Here is a 22,761-nt window from a genome sequence, read left to right on the forward strand (position 1 = left end):
AGAATAGCTGTAGGCACAGGGTCCACTCCTGTCTTATGCTTTTTCCTCTGTAATGTCTCTGCTTTGGCAATTGACACCAACCAAGTATGCATCCAGATGTTGGTCTAGTATTTTGTAAATGTTAGTATACCACTAGTAGTCTTGTGGGAATTCTATCTTCTATGGAGTCATATACATATTACATAACTATGCATGCACCAGAAAATTAGATGTTGGTGCTGATAGGCAGGTTGGACCTTACTTACACCTCAGTCACAGAACTCTGAGGAACCCACAATTCACTGAACGACAACCTATATGAGCTCAGTCATTGGTCAATTATTCAATTATCACACTCCTGAACCCCAATACCAAGATGCCCAATGCTTTTATTACACAATCCATAACCTAAGTAACCCCCTTTTGCTCACTCACTCGTGTAAGTCTACAAGACAACAGACACTGAAAATAAACTTCAGAGTCAAAGTGGTACTTCAAAAGCTTTATTTTGTTAGAAGTAAGTAAGTAACATCAATGTTTTTAAGTTGTTCCGTGAAATACGTCGAGGGGCCCACCAGAAAAAATCCAGAGTTAAAAAAGGCTGAATAAAGTAATCAACATTTGTACAGCTACTAGTGCACGATAGGGAAATGTGGGAAATGTCGGAGACCCCTCACCATTGAACGTATACTGGTTACATATGCCTCTTTTTGGTAAGCTCTGGAAATGTCAGCTTCGTAGAAGGAAATCTTCTCATCTGCCGAAAATTAATGACAAAAGTGGTGCACGTTAGACAGTATGAAATACATTTAGGCAAGTTTTATGCAGCCATGCAAAAAAAAAAAGTTGTAACCTGTAAGCAAACTCGATTCCACAATCCACATACAAAACGTAAATACGGGCCCTTTTATTTTCCAACCTCTTCAGGTGTATGCATTGAACAATCATGTTGCCTCAAAGGCGTCTTCAACTGCGCAACAAGCTGCGAGGTAGCATGCGCAAAATTGGATACATTGATGTACAAAGGTTACATAGTTCACTTCAAATTTCCAAGGACTAGAGTAGCAGTACAGATGAGATGAGCTTGGGTACCATACCATAACAAATGAATGCTAATATGTGTAGTGACTCTGCTGTACTATGCAATGTGGACTACTACTGATTACGTACGTTGTACTTAACTGTTTTGCAGAACTCCATTCTTGGTGAACAAGTACAATGGGGGCTGTGCATCCATCTAAAAAGGTGTACTTATTTTTATAGGTGCAGAACCCGTACCATCCACCAGTGCCGACGGGGACAGCGGCGCAGCGTCAGCGATCCTGGAGGGGGACAGGAGGATCAGAGGCACCTACACCAGCACCAGCAGCAGTGGGGGAGGAGCCAACAGCGGTGGGCGATGGTAAGTTACATTCAATAGTGATCCGCATTACTTGGTGGGAGGGGAAAACTTCGTCACTGTACTCTGAGAATTAAGAACTTGAAGTTCTACTGGACAATATATGACGCCACCTTTACTTGTCACTACCGTGCTTAGCATTACCACTACAGTAATGCAGGTGGCTGATAGCAGTCGGATGCATGGGTTGTTGTTGAAGCATGGAAAGGGGAAAACACAGCTGCCTGCGTGGTTGGGAGACACACCCAATATTGGTGGTTAGTGGATAGTCTCAGCAGCAGCGGTGTTTTGGTCAAACCCAAAGGCAAGGGAAGGAGGGGACGACTGGATGCATGGGTTGTTGCTGGTGGAAACACAAACCAAACAAGGTTTGTTGCGCGATATAAAGAATGATAGTCTCTACTAGACATTTACTACTAGCTGCCCCCTGTTAATTAATGTTAGTTTGAGACTGTTCCCACCTTCCCTGAAACAGAGTATATAATATAAAACGAGATATCAAAAAGACAGGTGTTCGTTCGTATGTGTGTGACCGTTGAAGTACACCCATGCTACTAGGGCAGGCATAATGCCGTGCCAAAAAGTCCAACAAATAAATTATATAGGCCGTAGAATGTTCAAGATAGATGCAACACATTTTTTTGTACTCAGCTTGCTTGCTAGTGCTACTGTGCCACTATGTGTTGAATCAATTTTGTGTTCTTGATTTGCTGGGATTTTGGATTACAACAATTCTGTTTCTTTCTTTATAGTTACTCCTTCAAAACGAACAAGGAAGGAGTTGGCAGTCCGGGCCCGGCAGCGGAAACTGCAGGCCATCGTTGAGGCCTACCGCCGGCTGGTGGCTCAGGCCGAGGAGGAGGAGGAGGCGGCGGCAGCAGCTGCTGCCTCTTCCAATGCCCCGGCCCCCAAGCCTGCAGGAGTACGTCGCCGTGGTCAGGCAGCCGCCCGCCACCGAATTTTTACATCATCGGCGCCCCCCCCACAACATGCGTGCCAATGTAGGTGCCGGGAATTTCACCAAAAGATTCTCCGCCGGGTAGCGAGGCTTGAGGAGGAGCGGGTGAAGCTTGAGGATGGAATAGAGGAGCGGGTGAAGCTCATTGTGGACAAACACCTGAAAGCCCGCCGGCTTTGAGATGGACCCTGTTTGTTTGCCCCTTTTTCAATCCTTTTGTTGGTGGGTGGGATTTGGGTGTTGGGGTTTACATTTAACTTTGAAATTTGGTTGGGGTTAGGGGAGGGTAGGGACAGCTGTGGGGTAAGATTTCATATATATTTTATTTTTGTATCATCTTTCTTTATATTATGTTAAAATAAAAATGAGACACAAAGTTATTTTCCAAAGAAAACATTTGAAGTTCATTTGTGTTTGTTGGGGGGGTGGAGGGGGGACTGTTTCACCAAATAATGTACGTTGTGCAACATCGCAACGTTTAATTGGCCATGCAGGTCAGGGGACAGTGCTTTCGAATAAAAAAATATATTGGCCACATCTTTAACATGCAGACAGATAGATGCGGTAAACCCTCACCGAGTTATATTTGTAGTATTAGAAGAACTACCAGTCTGTCTTGCGTTATACCTCACAGCAAACTTATCTTACCTGTGATTGCTGATGATGAAGTGGGCTGCATTTGTTTCCCAAGACAATGGATAAGAATCTGTTGTTCTGAACTTCTGTGATAGTAGTAGTAGACAGACCCTGCCAGTAGCATTTTGAGACAAAAAGAAAGAGGCAGTCATTTGCGTGATAGACAATGTGGGGGTAGTATAAGTATTAAGTACAGTACATTACACGACTGACCCAATACAATTTTGCAACTGCTAAACTGAAACAAAACAATGGTTTTGGGGACTGGAAAGTAAGTGCAAGAGAAGATAAGAAGTTCAACTGTAGTTGTAGTACTCACGTCAACGTCAAACTTTTCTAAATCATAATGCTGTAAACTTAAACCCAAACAATGACGCCAATTCATTACGTATTCGTTGTTTGATGGTAATGGTAAATTATTTGGCATTATACACAGAGCTTGAGTTGGGAAGCAGAAGAAGATCCCGGCCATGCCTTGTTGAAATTACACTATTGTTGCTTTCACCACATCTGCCCCAGCAAGCGCGTGATCAAATTGTTGGTGTATATTTAATGTAACAAACATCGCACCTCAATGAAACCACGCAGCCCGGGGGAAGAGGGTTAGGGTTTGTTGAATGGATGGGTACGGGAGTTTTGGGAAAGGTTTGAGAAAGAAAAACAGTACGCATGTAGACAACAAAAGCAAAACAATGAAGACGATGATTTATGATGTTGAATTTGATCCACTAGCCAATGAATGTAAGGAATAAACGTAGAAACAGGATACGCTGAATATCATTCTTGGTTTCCCGCCATCCAATTGCTTGATGATGATGATTAGTGGTAATGGTGAGTAGATGCTCATAGTATAATAGCAGTGGGTGAAAAACGTCCAGCCTGTGTGGATTGAAAAAGAAAAGGCAAATACAAAAGAATGTGAATGACCTAAACAAAGTGTATTTGAAATACAGTGAAGATCAAAAAAATAATACAAGCGGAGTAGTCGTAAAGAGAGGACTTTCAGACTGAGGCGGCTTCGATACAATATGTTATGTATTAGTCTACTAGTTGCACATCATTATTAATCTAGAAGTACAAGAAAAGATAGGAGCCAGCACAGAACAGACCCACGACACAGGGTCGCCAGTAACACAAACTGCATTTACCTAACAATTTGACTGAGCCAGAGAAAGGGGCATAAAAATTAAAAAAGCAACCTAGCGTTTTCAAAATTAATCAACAAAATCAATGCCTCATCCTCAGTCACCAATCATACCACTATTGTACTGTACCACTGCACAGTGCACACACATGAAGTAGCCTGGGTCTACTGTGCTGTGCCTCTTATTTGTATTTACCTTGTATTCCACTCCAAGAAACATCGTACATCAATCAGCTCAGATCCAACTGCCTGACAGCGTGCAAAGATATGTGTGGTGTCACCATCATTATCAGGTGTGGCACGTCTAGTCCAACAGCAACAGCAACTCAGTCTACTCTGTAGTGAGTGACTACGAACGATAAATTAAGTCCTGACTGCGCCTGTAGTAGTAGGATCACAAGTGCATAAATACATTTTATATTATTAAATAACATGGAAAAATTGGCCATCACATCACGTGAGTCTGAAGTTACTAGTATACTTCAATTCCATGCACATTTGCTCAGAGTCAGCTAAACATCCTATGCAATGCATTGCATCATTCATTTAATATACCTGTCTTGCTCTTGTCTTTCACTGTCAGATGATTGATCACAGATGCAGCCGAGCCTTTTAAAAGTAATGACGACGAGTCACAACAAGTTGACTTCAGTTGTGGATGCCTGCTCAAGTATTGACACTGAAGAGTCGTCTATGAATGCCTGCAGACAGAGGTGGTAGCCTTAAGAGTAAGACAGTGATGAGTTGCAGATTTCAAATGATATAGAGGATGGCTGTAGTCATGACTGTACGGTTCACTTGTTATGGAGGGACTGTTAGAGGCTACATTATTGTACTATACTCCATCTACAACATCCAATGTATGGCTGGCAAGATGGAATTGTATTGACTTGAGTGGGAGTCAAGAAGATGGAGCAAGACTCTGAGGAGTGCTGCAGTCAACAAATGCACAGGCGTGCAACTCCAGTAGGTAAATAAAAAGATACAGTGAAAATAAATGCACAGGCGTGCAACTCCAGTAGGTACATAAAAAGAATCAGTGGTGGGGATGGATTTGGTTGTGGTTTTTATTTGCAGTTTAGCACCAGAAAGCCATTGTTAATAAGAAAATAACACAAATAAAGGAAGGGAGAAAGTAACAATTTAAAAGCCTAGTTGTCAGGGAAGAGGAGCTCGTCCTCAAACTCTGTGCGTTCGGACAGAAGTAGGTCATGTAACCCAGTAGTGAGGAGGTCTTCGGACTCGCTTTCTTCATCCTGCTCTGATTCACGTACTTTATAGTCTGGTGGTATGAAGTGTTGATTCATTTTTATAATTGTCAGCCTCTCCACGCTTTTGGGGGAGAGACTAGTCCTTTTCGATGTCACAATGGCACCAGCAGCACTGAAAACCCGCTCAGAAGAGACACTGGCTACAGGACAAGCCAGATACTTTATCGCCAGCCTGCTCAGCACTGGCCACTGTCTCCTTCTTTCATACCAATAGACCAATGGGCTTTGCTCCATGAACACCTCTGTTGTGTCATCCAGATAGGCCTGAACCATCCGCTCAGTGTTCATTGGGGCTCTGCTTTGCTGGTCCTCTTTCCCCTTTGCAACAGCAACGGACTTACCCATCCCTTTCTGTAGAAAAAAAGCAGTTATGCTTTTGGTTGGGTCTGCTGAATCAGATCGTGTAGGTGCTGCTTTTGGTACTGTTGGTGCCTGCTGGAAAGCAGACGCACTGCTCTCATGCTCTGAAGAACTTGCGTCAGGAGTACTTTGACTGGCCTGGGCTGGCACTGGCAGGCCTTTAAGTAACAGCCGTTCAGTTTCTAAATCATTAGCTTCCGCAGCTATGGAAGTTTTGTACTTGGCAACATCCTCATCTGAAAAAGGAATTACTGCGCTACTGCTGACAAATATTTTGTACCGTGGATCCAACATTGTTGCAGTTATGTAATGTTCTCCTGACACAATCATTTGAAGCCTTGCGTTTACAGATAAGCGGTTGGCTAAGGCCTTGGCCAAGGTATATGCATCAACTTTTTGTTCGTCACCTTCGTATGTTACACAGACCTCCTTCAACTGTTGCTCAAGCATGTACAACAATGGGATGGCTAGGCCCATAGTACAGTCCTCCCTGCTAACTGCACGTGTGAAGACCTCAAAGGGTAGTAGCATCTCTGTGATGCATTTAATGAGGTCCCACTGCCACATCTCAATGGTCAGGGCTTTAAGATTAACACTAGGATCCCCTAATCTTCTTGACATGACATAAGCATTCAGTGGTATGTACTGCTCAAAGAGACGCTCAAGCATGAAATAAGTAGAGTTCCAACGTGTTGGGACCTCCTGGATCAGTGCTTTGACTGGCAATTTATGCTCACGCTGAATGACCCATAGCAGCTTCCGTCCTTTAAAAGACTTGTTAAAGTGCGTGCATATTCTTCTGCAGATGGTCAGCATGTTGCTCACTTTGGCTTCAGTTTTCAGAAAGTCTTGCACGACTAAGTTAATGCAGTGTGCCAAACAGGGTACCCTGAAATAATGTCCTTCTCTCATTGCCTTCGCTACATTACTGCCATTGTCGGTGGCAACAAAACCAATCTTAAGGCCTCTTGGTTTCAGCCATTCAAAGACCTTGGTGTTAAACTCAGACAAAATGTTTTCAGCAGTATGACTTTTCTCCATAGCAAACATGGCTACAGTTGCATTTCTGCACGTATCATTAAAAATCCCAGCAACGTCAAGGAGGCCTGAAGTTAACTTGTCTTTAACACCTACAAAAGAGATCCAGTGTGCGGTGATGCACATGAAATATGTAGCATCGCAACTGCTCCACATGTCTGTTGTCAGGTGGATACAATGGACAACACTCTGTTGTAAGGCTTTCCCAATCAATTCCAGCACGTCGTGGTGTAGTGCTGGAACAGCAACTCGGGCAAAATAGTAGCGACTGGGAACGTTCCATTTTGGGCAGAGTGTTGCCACTAATTCCCGAAATCCCACAGCCTCAACAAATGAAAATGGGAGAAGGTCCAGTGCCAACATTTTTGCAAGTTTCGCATTGTACAAACGTGCTATTGGGTGGTTTCGCTCGTACTTTGCCTCCTGCCTAAACATGCTAGTAATGGTACGCTGCTTTGTATTTCTTTCAGTTATGCTAGACGGACCACCTTGCATCGCAGACTTTGCACTCCTTGGTGTCTCCAGCTGACTCTGGTGCCACTGAGAAGTTGCTGATGCGGAGGATGTGGACTTTACCACTCCAGTGCTGGTGACAGTGCTCATTTGTGTACCACTCCCAGATAGAAGGTCATCGTCTCCCTCTTCTTCTACCTCCTGGTCAACCATGAGTGGACCTTGTAGCACTGTATCCCCACCAACACCAGTGCTCACATTTTTTAAGCTTGCAAGGTGGTTCTCCCACCTGATTAAGTGTGTTTTTTTCAAATGGGTCGTTTGGCCTCCATTACCATAGTTTGTACCAATCTTACCACGACTAACATTGACATGACAAATGGTGCATACAGCAATGTTCTCCTGAACTGGGTGAACCGTAAAGAAGTCCCACACTGGGGAGGTAAACTTTTGTCTCCTGCCATAGGAAGAGGAGGACCCACTTCCAATGCCGGATGGACTGGAGGATTGTTGAATTTCCCTATGTGACAGCTCAGTCCTAGTACTGCCACTACCTCCTTCTGTTGAAGTGGCGCTTCTGCTGGATGTCGGATGCTGCCGGGCCTTCGCTGATGAAAAAATGGGAGCTGGTGTTACTTTGGGTGTTGAGTGTGTAGGAGTTATGCGTGCTACCTGCACATCACTAATCGCAGCATTTCTGGATAGGGTGAAAATGTTGGTCTCTACATCCTCTGCACCAGGAATAACGCTCGTGATGATGACAGTGTCAGACCCGTCTTTATCACCAGCAGTATCCTGCTCACCTACATCGACCTCCATAAGTTCAAGCCTTGCTGGAAACTTCCTTTTTCCTAGCCTGGTCTTGGGATGTCTCTCCTTTGAATGCTCAGATAGTTGTGGCTGCCAATCCTTATCAAGGTCATCGGAAGGGATGCTTGGCGAAGAACTCGATGCACTAACCCTCCTTTCCCTTGGTGAATTGAAAGACAATAGATCACCTCCAGAAGTGGCTTCCTCTTCTTCTTGCTCGGAATGAGGCTCTACTTCCTGAACTGCCCCGACTTCGGGAGGAACAACTACTACTATTGCGTGCGGAGATGGTGGTTGTTGTTCTTGAGGAAGTACTATTGCGGGCTGTGGTTCTTCAACAAGTACTATTGTGGGATTTGGTTGTTGTTGTTGAACAACTCCTATTGTGGGCGGTGGTTGTGGTTGTTGAACATCTACTGCTGGCGGTGGTTGTTGAGCACTTCCATCTTGCGTGGATTGTGTACTACTTTGAGACAGCGATAAGTTTAGTTCAGGCTCAGTATCACTGCTTGCAAACATTAGGCTGGCTACCTCTTCGACCCTCATCATGTGCTTGGCCCTGGGTTGGTGGGTTGCCCCCACTAATGCGGGTGTGCTGGTCCCAGCTTGCACCCCAGACACTGCTGCTGCAGGCGTACCTTTTGGGGTCCCAAAAAAGGTTTTGGGGTCCATACCAGACTTAAGTGACACTTCCTTCTTCTGTTCCTTCTTCTCAGCAACTTTCTTGGTGGTGGAGGACCTGGTAGCTTTCTTAGGGCCCATCTTCTTCTGATGTCAGCACACAGCAGCACAAATTGCAGAGATGTCTGGTCAGATGAGACACACCACACGTGGCGTACAACTGAAGGACGTCTGTCTGGCAGTAGAACGGGCGATGGATAAAAAAACAACCAGCACCTCCTCAGTCTTTTTTTGTGCACCTACAAGCAAAGAAGGCAGAACAACATCAGTCAAACAAGCAGTAAGCCAACATGAACAATTGAAAGACACACAGGCCAATGTATAAAAGACAAAACAGAAGACTAATACTACCAGTCCAGCACCACAGCTCCAAGCCACATGAAGTCCAGAAAGAACCAATAAAGTCAAGCAGGCCTATATATACCAATATGGACAGAAAAAGGAGGATGCCTGCTGCACATGACAGGTTAATGCAAGGAATAAAAATACCCCATGGCTAAGAGGTTGTAAACCTACACCGCAAAAACACATACAAAGGCATACATTTATTAATGCACCCCTGACCAGACAACACATTTTGGAATGCAATGCCATACACACATGCCCTAATGATGTTAATTGAATACACCGAATGGAAACAGCTACATAAAGGCAGCACCCCCGCTAACTACTACCTCTGGGACTCTGGCCTACTGTCAGATCAGACCAAAAGCTGGGAGGCCAATGATAAATGCACAAAGGAAGTACCTACAAAATGGCCACCACCACATGGCCTGGACAACCCCAGCAACATGAAAAGAAAGAGAAAAGAGAAGACAGACAATAAATGCCTATGGGAAAGGGACAATGCTTTGTTTTGCTTCACAAAGTAGCTGCACCGCTGCCCACGTGGTCAGCCCACCCACAAACCAGAAGACAGACACAGGAATTGTTCCAGGCTCCAAAAACTACAACCAAATGACAACTTCAGTTTTTTTCGGTGCACAAGAAACACATGCAACATTTTCCAGAAACTTTTATGCAACTCGGGACATATTGTTCGCGAGAATGCAAAATCGGCGTGTTCGGCAGCGCGAATGGAATAAAACGTCGTTATCGCGTTCCCGAGCAAGTACATTGAGCGCGCGAACAAGACAAAAAATGTAATGTCGCGTGTCAAGAGTTGATTAACTTTAATGCACCTATGGCTATGAGTAGTAGTACCTCTGCCCTACTGCCAGAATAGTCACAAACATTGGATGCCTATGGCAAAAGCACAAAGGAAGGACACACAAAATGGCCGCCACCATAGGGCCTGGCCACCAACAACAACATGGAAAAATCACAAAGGATGTATACACAAAATGGCCTCCAACACATGGCCTGGCCACCAACAACAACATGGCAAAATCACAAAGGAAGCATACACAAAATGGCCGTCACCACATGGCCTGGCCACCAACAACAACATGAAAAGAAAGAGAAGGCAGACAATAATGCCTATGGCAAAGGGACAATGCTTTGCTTCACAAAATGGACACACCACACCACCGCCCAAATTGGTCACCCCACCCGCCCATAAACAAGAAATCATTACATAGAGGACAGAAAATGGAAGTGGTCCATGCTCCAAAAAGAGAAAACTACAACCAAATGACAACATAACATAAATGAGGACTTTTTGTAGCACAAGAAACACATTAAACATTTTCGGCGTCTTCGGCAGCGCGAATGGAATAAAACGTCGTTTTCGCGTTCCCGAGCAAGTACATTGAGTGCGCGAACAAGACAAAAAATGTAAGGTCACGTTCTCGCACTGTGCGAAGTTACCAAAACTACCCAAGCTGTATTCCTAGGGTTATCTAAATGGCAGAAATTGACAGAGTATTTAAACACACCCAAAACCTGAAATACCCCACACATAAAAATAAGATTTTCTACATCAATCCAAGCCATCCATGATGTTCAAATTAAGGGTACACCACAAAAACAGTTGATTAACTTTCATGACCCTATGAGTAGTACCTCTGGCCTACTGGCAGATTAGGCCACAAGGTTGGAGGCCTATGGCAAGAGCAAAGTGGCTGGAAACATAAAATGGCTGCCAACACATGGCCAGGCCAACCACAGAAAGTTAATACAATGAACTCAAGCATGCCTACACACTAACTACATGGAGTACTAGGGTCAGCTATTGGCTTAAAAATAAAAACAATTTTAAATTCCACAAACAGAAATTCCACAACAGACATTGCTATTGCATAATGAACATAATCCAATGCCATCCATGATATTTGTTTACAAACTGGAATAAAAATTTAAACACAGACTACAGAAACATGATTGGACCCATGGGTACCTCTCTATGTAGCCTGGATTAAATTTAAAAAATAAATACAAGTTGGGACCTCATAAAAGTACAGGCCTCCATCAATAATTTAATTCCAGGATTGAATACTGTAGTTAAAAAAAAAATCAAATCAAACAAACACAAGTCTACATCATACTCACTCATACATTACACAAACTTACTTGAAAAAGAGAATTCCAAATCCAAAAGACCTCAATAAATCCAAGAAAAATCAGTAATGCAGCCAACACACACAGAAAGTGATCCTTCCAGCTCAAAATCCAAAGGAAAGTGAGCACCACATGGACAAAGCACTGGGAGGAGCCTGGTGGACAGGAACAGGAAGTTGTAAACTCAAGGGCCCTTCCTCCATCCTCCTTACTCTTCAAAACAAGAGTATAAACAAAAAGAGGACTCCTTCCCCCCAAAAAATACAGCCAAAGGTACAACTTTAAGGTTTTTTTTCATTTTTTTGCTAACCAAAATGGTAATTTATTATGGTTTTAACATGCTTGCGAGTTATTCTGTGCAAGAATGCAGTTTCTGCGTGTTCGGCAACTCGATCTTACCAACAAGCATCCTCGCGCATACTTATGACGCTATCGCTCATCCAAATGACGTTATCGCGTTCGGACAGTCGCACGGGATTGTGCGAGAGTGTTTACAAACATGGTGGCACACGCGACCGGGAAAAAGCGAACGCAGAACCAAGGTAAGCCATTGCCGCGCTCGCGATAATGTTATTCAGCGCGCGAGAACTATGCTACGCACCGGATCGCGGAGTAATCGACAGCTTCGCGTTCTCCATGGAACGCGGAGTTGCCGAAACTCCGCAAGCTCCGCGAACAGAGCGTAGTTCTTCGCCCAGGGTTAGCTATACTGTGGTGTGTTTCTTGCCAATGAATCGCTAAGGGCGATGTAGTGGATTTGTTGTGTATCCTACTTTTATGTTCCGAGATGCGGATCTTTAATTTACGCTCAGTTTTTCCTACATAAAGTAGCCCACATGGACATTTGATGGTATATATAACCTGATTTGAGTTGCAGTCACCTTCATATTTTAAATTGATCGATTTTTCAGTCTGGGGATGGAAAATCACATTTCCTATGATTGCATTATTGCAGTGTACACAATTCATACACAGACGCATTTCTTTGTAGATCTTTTGTTTTTGTGTTACTTTTGGGCTGAGCAATTCCTTAATGTTTTTAGATCGAGTATAAGCAAATAAAGGTCTATCTGAAATTTTTTTGTGGAAGTCTGCTTCCTGTTGTAAGAGTTCCCATCTCTTGTTAATGATATTCTTGATTTTCGAAGAGTTAAGAGTATTTTGAAACAAGCACGCTACATTTTTGTTCAATTTGTTCTTTCTTCAACAATAGGGTATTGCGATCCTCTTTAAGAGATTTTTTCTGTGCTTCTTCCAATAATCTCTCTGGATAGCCTCTTCTTTTGTAATACTCTGTGTACTCATGGATGTATTCAATGCTTTTTTCTTTCTTTGTCACTATTCTCCTTAGATTGTTTAACACGTTTTGAGGGTGGAAACTTTGGTAGTGTAACAGACTATTCTTATCCGTTGATTTTCGATGAAGTGTAGTAATAATGTGTGCTCCTTCCAATTCAACATTGACATCTAGATATGCTATCCTTGATCTGCTCGTGGTATGCGTGACCTGAATCCGTTCATTCCTTGTGTTCAAATGTAATATGTTGTTCTCTAGTTGTGTTTCTGAACCAGACCATATTAAAAAAATATCGTCAATAAAACGACAAAAGAATTCAAGATTGTCCATCCACTCTTTGTTGCCAAAAATGTGGTCTTCTTCAAATTTAGCCATGTAGGTGTTGGCATAAACTGGAGCACCAGTAAAACCCATGGAGGTCCCATTAAGTTACATGTAGTACTTATCTGCCCATCTGAAATAACTGTTTTGTAAACAAAACTGTGTTAGTTCCAATAGGAATACAGGGTTTAATTCAATTTCTGGGTGCTGTAACAGCATCCATTCTTCAGCTTCTAATCCATCAGCATGACCAATTGAGGTGTACAAAGACACCACGCCTATTGTACACAGAATGTAATCATTTCCAGCTTGCAATTTAATTTGCGCCAATTTGAGTAAAAAATCAGTAGTATCCTGTATGTAGGTGTGCCATTTTTTAATGAAAGGTTGCAAGAAATAATCAATCTAACATCATAAAAATGACTGTGCTACCTAAATATACATACCTCTTTAACACCATTCCGCTAGAATAACATCATAAAAATGACCGTGCTACCTAAATATACATACCTCATTAACACCATTCCGCTAGAATTTAAAAAAAACTGCTCTAAAAAAATTGCAGGGGGAAATCACTAGTTTCATATGGGCCTCCAAAGGAACAAGAATATCATGGAGAAAGCTCAGGAGGAAAAAAGAGAACGGAGGGATAGCAAGCCCAGACCTGGCAGAATATCACAGGGCATTTCACTTTAAAAACATGCGAACCCTTTAAAAAATTCATCAATATTACCCAGAACACTTACAGGCAATAACAGAAGCTGAGGATCACTTTCTTTTCAAGTTTGGTCACCAAAAGTACTTTAAAAAAATCAAACTAAAGATACTAAAGGAGGCAGCCAAATTATGGCTTCAAATTAGAACAATCCTAAATATTCCCTATTACTGCTCAATGGCACCGGTATGGGACTCACCAGGAACCCCGGACTGCTTAAAAGACGCCATGGCTAAACCTTTGAAACAAGCTGACATTAAACACTGGGGCCAACTTCTAAACGGATCAACACTAATCTCCTGGGAAGAACTGCACACGATTTCTAACGGGACAGTCTCCAAATTTAAGTTTTATCAACTAAACAGCTGGGCAAAAACAATTCCGGCAAATGACAAAGACAGTAAAACTCTTGAAAAAGAAATGATAAAAATTTTACCTATAAAAAAGGAAATTGCAAAGTGGTACTGGACCTTTATAATGGCAGGAGACGAAAGTATTCAGACTGAAGATCAAATCTGGGGGAAAGACCTGCCCATGGTAGACCTAGACAGAATATGGGAAGAGTCTCTAAAGAAATGTTGGTCAACACTAAAATCAGCAGCCTTGAAAAGAAATCATCTGTACACACTACATAGGGCATACTGGACACCGAAAAGACTATCCAAATTTTAAAATGCAGGAGTGAAAAAATGCCCTAAATGTGGAGAAGAGAGGGCAGACGATGTCCACATGTTCTGGAATTGCCCATCCCTGGAAAAGTTTTGGGAAGAAGTTGGTAAGACTCTAAACTCGATTTTCCAAAGACAACTAAACGTAAGTACAAGTCTTATTCTCTTTGGGATTGATAACACAGCAGAAGGGCATAAATTAACAGTAAGTGAGGCAAATCTACTTTTTGTACTAATGGTGATAGCAAGGAGGGAGATTTTTATTAAGTGGATTGGGCCAGTGCCTCCAACACATGGAGAGTGGATGAAATCAGCTCTCAACATAAGCAGACTAGATAGAAGAGGGAAAGCTAGCAAGAGACATAAATACTGGGAAATCATGGAAAACCACCTGACCTCCAATGCAAGGGCAGAACATACGGTCCTATGATTAACGTGAAAGCAACATCTGGTTGATGAGTATAATACTCATAGAGTAGCCAAGGTGGCTAGCTCCCCTCCTCCTGACAACAGAAATGTTAATATGTAATGGCTTAAAGGGACTCCTCTGACACAATGAAATAAGGGAAACTCCCCAACTAAGAGAGACCAAGGGGCAGTGACGGTACAAAAGTTCAGAGGCAGAGACCTGAAATTCCATACACATAGAATTTTCGCAATATGAGGACAAAAAAAAAAAAGAAATAATCAATTATTTTCCCTGCTGGTTCAAACACAGAGTTGCACCCCGACACTATCGGTCGGAATGGCGGATCTTCTAATGATTTATGCACTTTTGGCAACATATACATTTTTGGTCGTGTTGGATTTTTAACCATTAGGTATTTTGCCATGTTATCCGTGATCCAGTCCTCTTCAATTGCCTTATCTATGAGGGATTGGAGTATTTTCTGTATTTCAATTGTGGGATCTTGATATAATGGTAAATAAGTTTTAGTATCATTTACATGTTCTTGAACCTTTTTCTGGTAGAATTCTGAATCCATAAGTACTAAGGCACCACCTTTGTCAGCCTTCTGAAAAGTCAATTCTGTTTTTTGTCCCAATCTGATCAAAATGCTTTTTCCACTCTGCTCAAATTATTAGAAACTATCTTCTGTTTTTTGTAATTCCGTTTTTTAAAATCTTTTGGTACCAGAGTCTCAAATAAATCCAGCGTTTTATGTGAGGTTGGTGCCTCGAAGGTACTCTTTTTTTTTTTTTTTTTTTTTTATTGAGATGGATCGGAATATAACACAATTTACAAATACCAACTGAATCCCATCAGACATTTACACATATGGACATAAACTATAAGCATATGATAAAATCAGACAATTAATATGTAAAACATCTCGGCAAACAGCAGAAGGGCAGCAAAAGTACACAAGAATGTTACAGTCCAAATAATACAAGGGTATCATTCTTACATCAACTCACGGTCTATTCATCTTAGTTCTCTCCAATTTCTAAGAGGAGCCCAAATCCTTTTACCATATTCTTTCGTCCTTTTACCCTTAAAGTTATATAGGCATTCCTCTATATTATGGATCCCCAGCAGCCTGGTTAGCCACATCTGAAAAGAGGGCGCAGTCGGGTCTTTCCAAGCCGCTGCAATTAAGATTCTAGAAACGGCTACGGATAGAAAAATAAATGCTTCAGCTTCATGTCCGATTGCTAGGTTTTCATCCCTACCAAGTAAAACCATAATTGGGGATAGAGATATTTGAGACTCTAGCAGCCCCGATAAATTTTTTTCCATTTCTGTTAAAACAAGTGTGAGATTCTGACAAGAATAAAAGATATGTAGAAGATCCGCCGGGCCTTGATTACACCTTGGACATTTATCGTTATCTCTTAACCCCCATTGGAACAATTTTGCAGGGGTATAATACAAATTGAAGACCATCTTATAGTGCTGTGCTTTTAAATTAGTTGCTCTTAATACCTTTTTGTTCAGTGCGAGCGCGTAATCTATGTCTACATTTGGATCCCCTATCCTTTGAGCCCAAGCAGACTCTATCTGTGTAATATCATTACCCAGCGCCTTCAAGAGATAACTATACCCTACTTTGATCTTCTTGCCGCCATTTATTACATACTTTATAAGAGGATTTATCTCCTGTAATGCTAATCTCGGTCTGAGTGATTTAATCGTCTGCTTGACTTGATTATACAGGAGCCAGTGGGTAGCCGGAATACCAAATTTCTGTTGTAAAATATCGAACTCCAATAAATCATCCCCACACATGACATCCCCCAAATATCTAATACCCAGCGCCTTCCATGAGCTGCTGTTTCTATTCTCTCCAAGATGAGAAAAAGGTCTTGAGCTCCAAAGGTCAATCATACCATTGATCTTCGGGATTTTCAGGAATTTCAATATCGCCTTCCAAGTACCCCATACACTTAGCATTACTTTACTTTTACTCCTTTTAAAGTATGAAACATTGATTTCTCGTGTTAGGAGCCCCCGAGCCCTTTCTCCTACTAATACTTCATAAATTGAAGGAATTCTATAAAAGCCAGGTGGAGTCTCTAAAACATCATTTCTCAACAAATAATTCATTTGCAGCAGTAAACAAACCCAGTGGTACAGCCTCAAATTGGGTGCAGATAGCCCTCCTTCCTCTAATGGTGCAGAAAGTCGAGCTAATGATCTCCGGATTTTCCCATACTGCCACACGAATTTTACAAAAACTGCTTCCATTTTTTTAAGCAAACCCTCTTCTACTAGTAAGGGTATGGCACGGAATAAATACAACAATTTCGGAAACATTGACATTTTCAGTACATTCACCCTCCCAATCAAAGATAAATGTAAAACATCTAATCTTCTGAGTTCTCTATCTATTGAGGTAAGTAGAGGCAGATAATTTTCCTCGATAATTGTCCCAACATTAGCATTGATTCTTACCCCAAGATAAACTGCAGAATCCACATATCTTGGATCTCTTTTATGGATATTTCTTGTCCCAATTATTATTGTTTTTTCGGTGTTAAGCCTATAGCCAGAACATAATCCAAACTCATGCGCAAGATGAGTTAGTTCAATCATTGCCGTTTGCGGATCCTTAGTGGTGATTGCCAGGTCATCCGCATATGCCAATAATTTAGTGCTATGACCATTGGTTATGACTGGGGATATGTTATCAGAGGCGAGGATTTTCCTGATAAAAGGGTCGATGAAGAGAGAAAAAAGTATCGGGGAACAGGGATACCCCTGTCGAGTTCCTCTCCTAATCACCACTTCTTCCGACTGCAGACCCATTGCGTTAATTCTGGCTACCGGATCTCTATACATAGCTTTAATTGCATTTCTACATTTTTCTCCAAAACCCCTTCTAGCTAAAACCTCCCACATAAAATCCCATACTACACGGTCAAAGGCCTTTTCGGCATCTAAAAGGATCATGGCCATATCTCCTCCCGTAGCAGCATTCGAGTCAAACAGCGAGATTGCTCGCGCGATGTGTTCCGTTGTCCCCCTACCCGGGACAAACCCATGCTGCCAAGGTGAGACAAGTTGGCCAATTACCCTCCCTAGTCTTTTGGCCCATACTTTCGAATAGAGTTTTGCATCCAAATTTATCAATGATATTGGCCGATACGAGCCAGGGTTTTCCGCCGGTTTTCCCTTCTTATGAAATATTACGATATTGGTTTGTTTCCATGTGTCGGGGATCATTCCAGTGCAGATTATTCCATTAAAAAGGTCTACCAACATAGGAAGGATTTCGTCTTCCAGAGCCCTATAGACTTCTAATGGTAGCCCATCTGGACCTACTGCCTTACCCGCTGCTAGTTCATATAAAGCAGTCTTGATCTCTTCTGATGTTATGTCTAAGTCCAGTCGCGTCTTCTCCTCCTCCCCCAGCGAAGGGCATGATGGCCCATAGTCATGCAACATTGGTACCAACCCAGTCTCTTGATCATATAATTTTTGATAAAAATTCTGGAATACCCCCATTATAGCTTTAGGGTCTGTATGCTCAACACCATTATATTTGATCTTCGCAATTTTATTTTTATTTGTTTCTTGCCTAATACGGAGGGCTAGGACTCTTCCAGCTTGCTCGCCTGTCTCATATCTCCTTGCTCTGTGTGTCTGATAATTACCGATCTCCTTCTGCGTAATTATTTTTAGGATCTCCCCCTTGATCAAAGCCATAGTTCTAGTCGTTTCTGAACTATCCTGACCTGAAGCTATTTCCATTATGTGGCATTTCTCAGCTTCTGCTAACTCTAATGTACGTTTCTCCAAGATACTTCTATCCTCTTTCCTTAATTTGGCTGCACAGCTGATTGTCTCCCCTCTTAATGAAGCTTTAAAGGATTCCCATACACCATTTCTAGATGCACTATATCTATTCATTTCAAAAAATTCTTTCGCCCAGTGTTTAATGTGTTTGACAAACCTTTCGTCATTTAGGAGTTTCCTTTCAAACGTCCACTTTGAGATTTCCCTTTGAGTACTAGGGATTTTATATGTTAGTATCAAAGGATTGTGATCCGAAATAATTCTTGGGGGTTTGGTAATTTTAACCTTACAGATTTCTCCCTTTGTCACAAAGAAATAATCTAGTTTAGAATATTTCTGTGCGGGATGTGAGAAATATGTATACCCTGGATCCCCGGGCATCTTAAGTCCCCAAACATCCCCCAGGCCATGTGACTCTATTAGAGAGTCAAGAGCCCTCTTTACCTTCCGTTTACGCCCTGTGTATCTGCTTCCCTGTTTCCAGTCAGCTGTGATGTTCATATCCCCACATACTATCATCGGGGTTGCCCAATTAGCCAGTTCTTCCTCCAGCTTATCAAAAACCATTGGCTCATCTTCATTTGGGCCATAAATTACACACAGCGTAACCCCCATCTGCAGCTCCACTATGGCCCATCTACCAGACCCATCCGTTTTGCTACGTTTCGCTCCCCCCAGATTGCATTTAGCTAAAATAGCCACACCTCTTATCATCGAAGGTACTCTTTGGTCGAAATAGTTCTCTCTTTCTGATCCGAGTCTCATCTTTCGGGACGATGTTATCAAAGAAATTCCTTAACCTCAAATTCCTCATGAATCTGTAAAATGCTATTTCGGCTTCAAATTGAGAACCTATGTACGTTGGAACAAATGTAATTCCTTTATTTAAAGTCTTCTCCTCTTGGCTCGATAGTGAGTACTTTGAGATATTAATTATGAGGGTTTCCCCTGGCTCCTCAATCCTTTTTTGAGCTTCTCTTTTTCTTTTTCCTCTCCTTGTTTTCTTAAAGCTATTGCCTCTTTGTCTGGGGGATGATCTGTCTCCAGTACTTGTAACAAAAAAGACACTTGAGCTCCTGAGGTGCTGGCTTTCTCTTGAGTTTGTTCAGTTCCTGATGTGTGTATTATCTTTATTGGTGCTCTGGATGAATCCACATCCTTATCAGTAGCCAAGCTTTCCTCCTTTCCTATTTTTATTTTGACACGATGCACATTTAATAAGATGTGAACGTCTATTAAAGTTTTCTTGTTGTTGCAGTCGTTTTTTTAAATAACTCGGAAAGGCTACTGTGTTTTGGCACGTTGCGCGTCACACGCTATTATGAGAAAGCGATATTTCTATTGGTTAAAATCGTGTGAGATCAACCAATGTGGCGGCGTGTTAGTTTGGTTAAATGCGGAAGTATTGCTGAACGCATTGTCGCGTTATTGGTACCGGTAACGGAGTTGGGCGATATTACGGATCTTGTGGCATGAGATAGCGGAGTCATAAGGAGGTGAGTATTGGGGGGATAGCTCAGAGGTTGGGCCAAGAACTTCGTTATGATATTGATACTTAGTGACTGGATCCTTTTTAATTCTTCAGGGAAGGATAGAGTTACGTGGAAGCAGAAAGGAATTGTATGCAAAAACTTTTCGAGTGGAAAAGAATTGGTGAGCATGGCATGATTTACTAATAATGCTATCTTTTATGTTTGGACGAGTTTACTAAGGTTGTTTTTTGTATACAGAAACATATGGGAGAACATCTTGTGCAGCTACAAACGAAGGTGTCTCATTGTCATAAACACAAGGTACGAGTATTGTTGAGCTGGTCAGTATTACATTGTGATTCCGGTTAGTCTTGAGTCCAATATGCTAAGATACTCACATATATACTTCAGGATACGGACATTGCTTTTTGAAAGAAGGGCTGAAGGATTATTGAGAGGAAGTGGCTCTCAAACAGTGGTGTAAGTGATTGGCTTTTTGTTGATATTTAGACACACATTACACTGGTGGTGGATCTTTTGGTGAAGGGTAGTTTTGTTAAAGAAAGTACTACTTTTCGTACATGATGTTACCATCGTTTTTAACTGATGTGCCTGTACATTATCTTTTATTTACAGTGTTGCCCCTGACGAAGGGACTTTCTACGTGTCCCGAAATGCATTGGGCGATTGACAACCGAATTGATGATTAATTGATTTTTTCTGTATGTTGTATGACGTGTTAAAAAGGCTCATGTATATGTAAAATTGCAAAAATATGATGCTTTGTGCAGAATTTAATAGAATTTACTGTGAATCAACAGGAATAAAATTGTATCAGTGAAAGAAACACAAGTGTTAGATCACTAGAAATTTACTTACGTTGTGCGCATCTAAGTCTGAGTCAACGTCCAGTTGACTAGCCACTTTTCCAGAAGAATCTGGCCATATCCTCTCGTCTCCGGCTGATTCAAGTAAATGTCTTACACACCACATACCTGATGACACTGAGGCTTTGGAAGGCAAGTAAACTCGCAACACCCCATGCTGCTGCTGCGAAGCTGACCAGGCAGACCTTTATCATGTTGTGCCCCATCATACTTAGGTATTGGTCCAGTCTCTTGAGCTTTTTATTGGAGGTTCTGAGCATGCTCACGGATTATTCATGCCAGGTGGAGCTCCTGGGGTTGTGCGAAGACCTGGGTGGAAAGCTCTCTGAGCGGTACCTTATAGGTGTGGGAACTCTGCTCACCAAGCAAAATATAGTTCGGAACAGGTCATCGGCCACTGCTCTGGATCTGCTTGCATGCCATGGACTGATGTGCCAAGATGGAAGAGCCTGTGGATGCAGTGCGTGTTTGCCCTCATAAACACAGCAGGATTTTGAACATTTGGTGGGACTATTTTGGGCGCCAGGGAGTAATCTGAATATCCTTTGGATGACATGTGAGCACGGGTCGCAGCTTGTTCTTTTCAATCTGCCTGTTATGTTGATTGCGCTCTGTTTTATGCAGAGAAAGCAATAAAAGTATTCTAATAAACAAAAGCACATTTTGAACCCACTTTGTCACTGCCATTAAAGAGAAATTAACTATTTTTAGGTGGATGTGAATAATGTAAACAGGATTTGTGCAGTCATTCATAGTGAAGGGAGCCAGTGGGTATAGTGGGGTGACCCTTTGCCTTAAACAGTATGCAGTAGTTGGGGGATGCAAAACATGATGACATTTTAACAGACCAATAGATGAGGCCCGCTGATTAAAAGTCCCACTATGTATGTATAGTAAGTATTATTTGTTTTTCAAAAGCAGTAGTCTGACTCCAAGACCAGACTTAAAATAGTTAGATCCAAATGTTTAGGTTTCAATAGCCATACAGACCAATAGTGAAGTGTAGATGGTGAGAACAAATACAAAAACTAAAAACCACTCCTTCAGCATGAACTGCAGATAAAGAAACTAGAAGATAAGTCAATACAGGCAATAAAGCTGATGTTTCCAACGAGGAGCTTGTGAGCTACCATTGGCTCTCCAGCTCCTTGAGAGTAGCTCTCCTGCGTGCAGCTGAGCCTACTGCAGTAGAAGTTTTTGCTTGGTTTTTATTATTATTTGTATGCCAAGATAAAAAAAGCATATATTCAAGATGAAAATGTGTGTATTTTCGGAACTCATAAGCTGTTGCTTTGAAAAAATGTTTGAATTCTAAATGTGTTTAAAGTTATTATTTGAGTTGGAGAGATGTATTACTCCCTTTATTGGATTGGTGCTATGGGGTGGGGGTGCAGCTATGGCTGTTATGCATTACCCATGTTGAGGGTACCACTGTTGGTAACCCTGCCTAATGCAATGATGTGATCCCTGTTGACAATCTTGGATGAGGTGGGCACAAGTATGTCACTGATATTAGTAGCTCAGGATGATTTTCATTGAACATAAGTAGCCCTTGTTACAGAAAAGGTTGGAGACCCTTCTCATAAAGCATATCACAACCCAATGTAACAAAGAGTGTACTTAAAATGCAGGGAAACATATTGTCTAGTGCAATAGACCGGGAGTATTTGAGTAAGAAAGACTCGGTAAAATTCATGAGCAAAAGCTGGGAGAAAGACATAAGCTATCCTTACCTAGACATATTACCAAACCGATGGTTAAGAATGGAATTTTAAGGATAAGAATTGGAATAAACCCAGCTGTTACAAATAGTGCAAAAAAATCCGGCCTAATGCAAACAGATGGTAAATGCATGTGTAAGATGAGGATGAAATGTAACATTCTACACATTTTATTTGATTGTTGAACATTTTTAAACTTACTTAAATTATTT

The 22,761-nt window shown here is 41.8% G+C and overlaps 1 protein-coding gene across 1 annotated transcript in view; it reads left to right on the forward strand.

Annotated features, from left to right (window-relative positions):
* The window catches only part of LOC144823562 (uncharacterized), a 66,544-nt gene extending 63,989 nt beyond the window's left edge, over positions 1-2,555 (forward strand). Inside the window, exons 4-5 of the mRNA XM_078682173.1 lie at positions 1,243-1,381; positions 2,131-2,555. Coding sequence (XP_078538299.1) covers positions 1,243-1,381; positions 2,131-2,516 — 525 coding nt within the window. The 3' untranslated portion in view covers positions 2,517-2,555. The remainder of the gene's footprint in view (positions 1-1,242; positions 1,382-2,130) is intronic.
* Positions 2,556-22,761: the final 20,206 nt, after the last annotated feature.

The sequence above is a fragment of the Lissotriton helveticus genome, chromosome 3_1 (assembly GCF_964261635.1).
Source record: "Lissotriton helveticus chromosome 3_1, aLisHel1.1, whole genome shotgun sequence".
NCBI classification, from domain to species: Eukaryota; Metazoa; Chordata; class Amphibia; order Caudata; family Salamandridae; genus Lissotriton; species Lissotriton helveticus.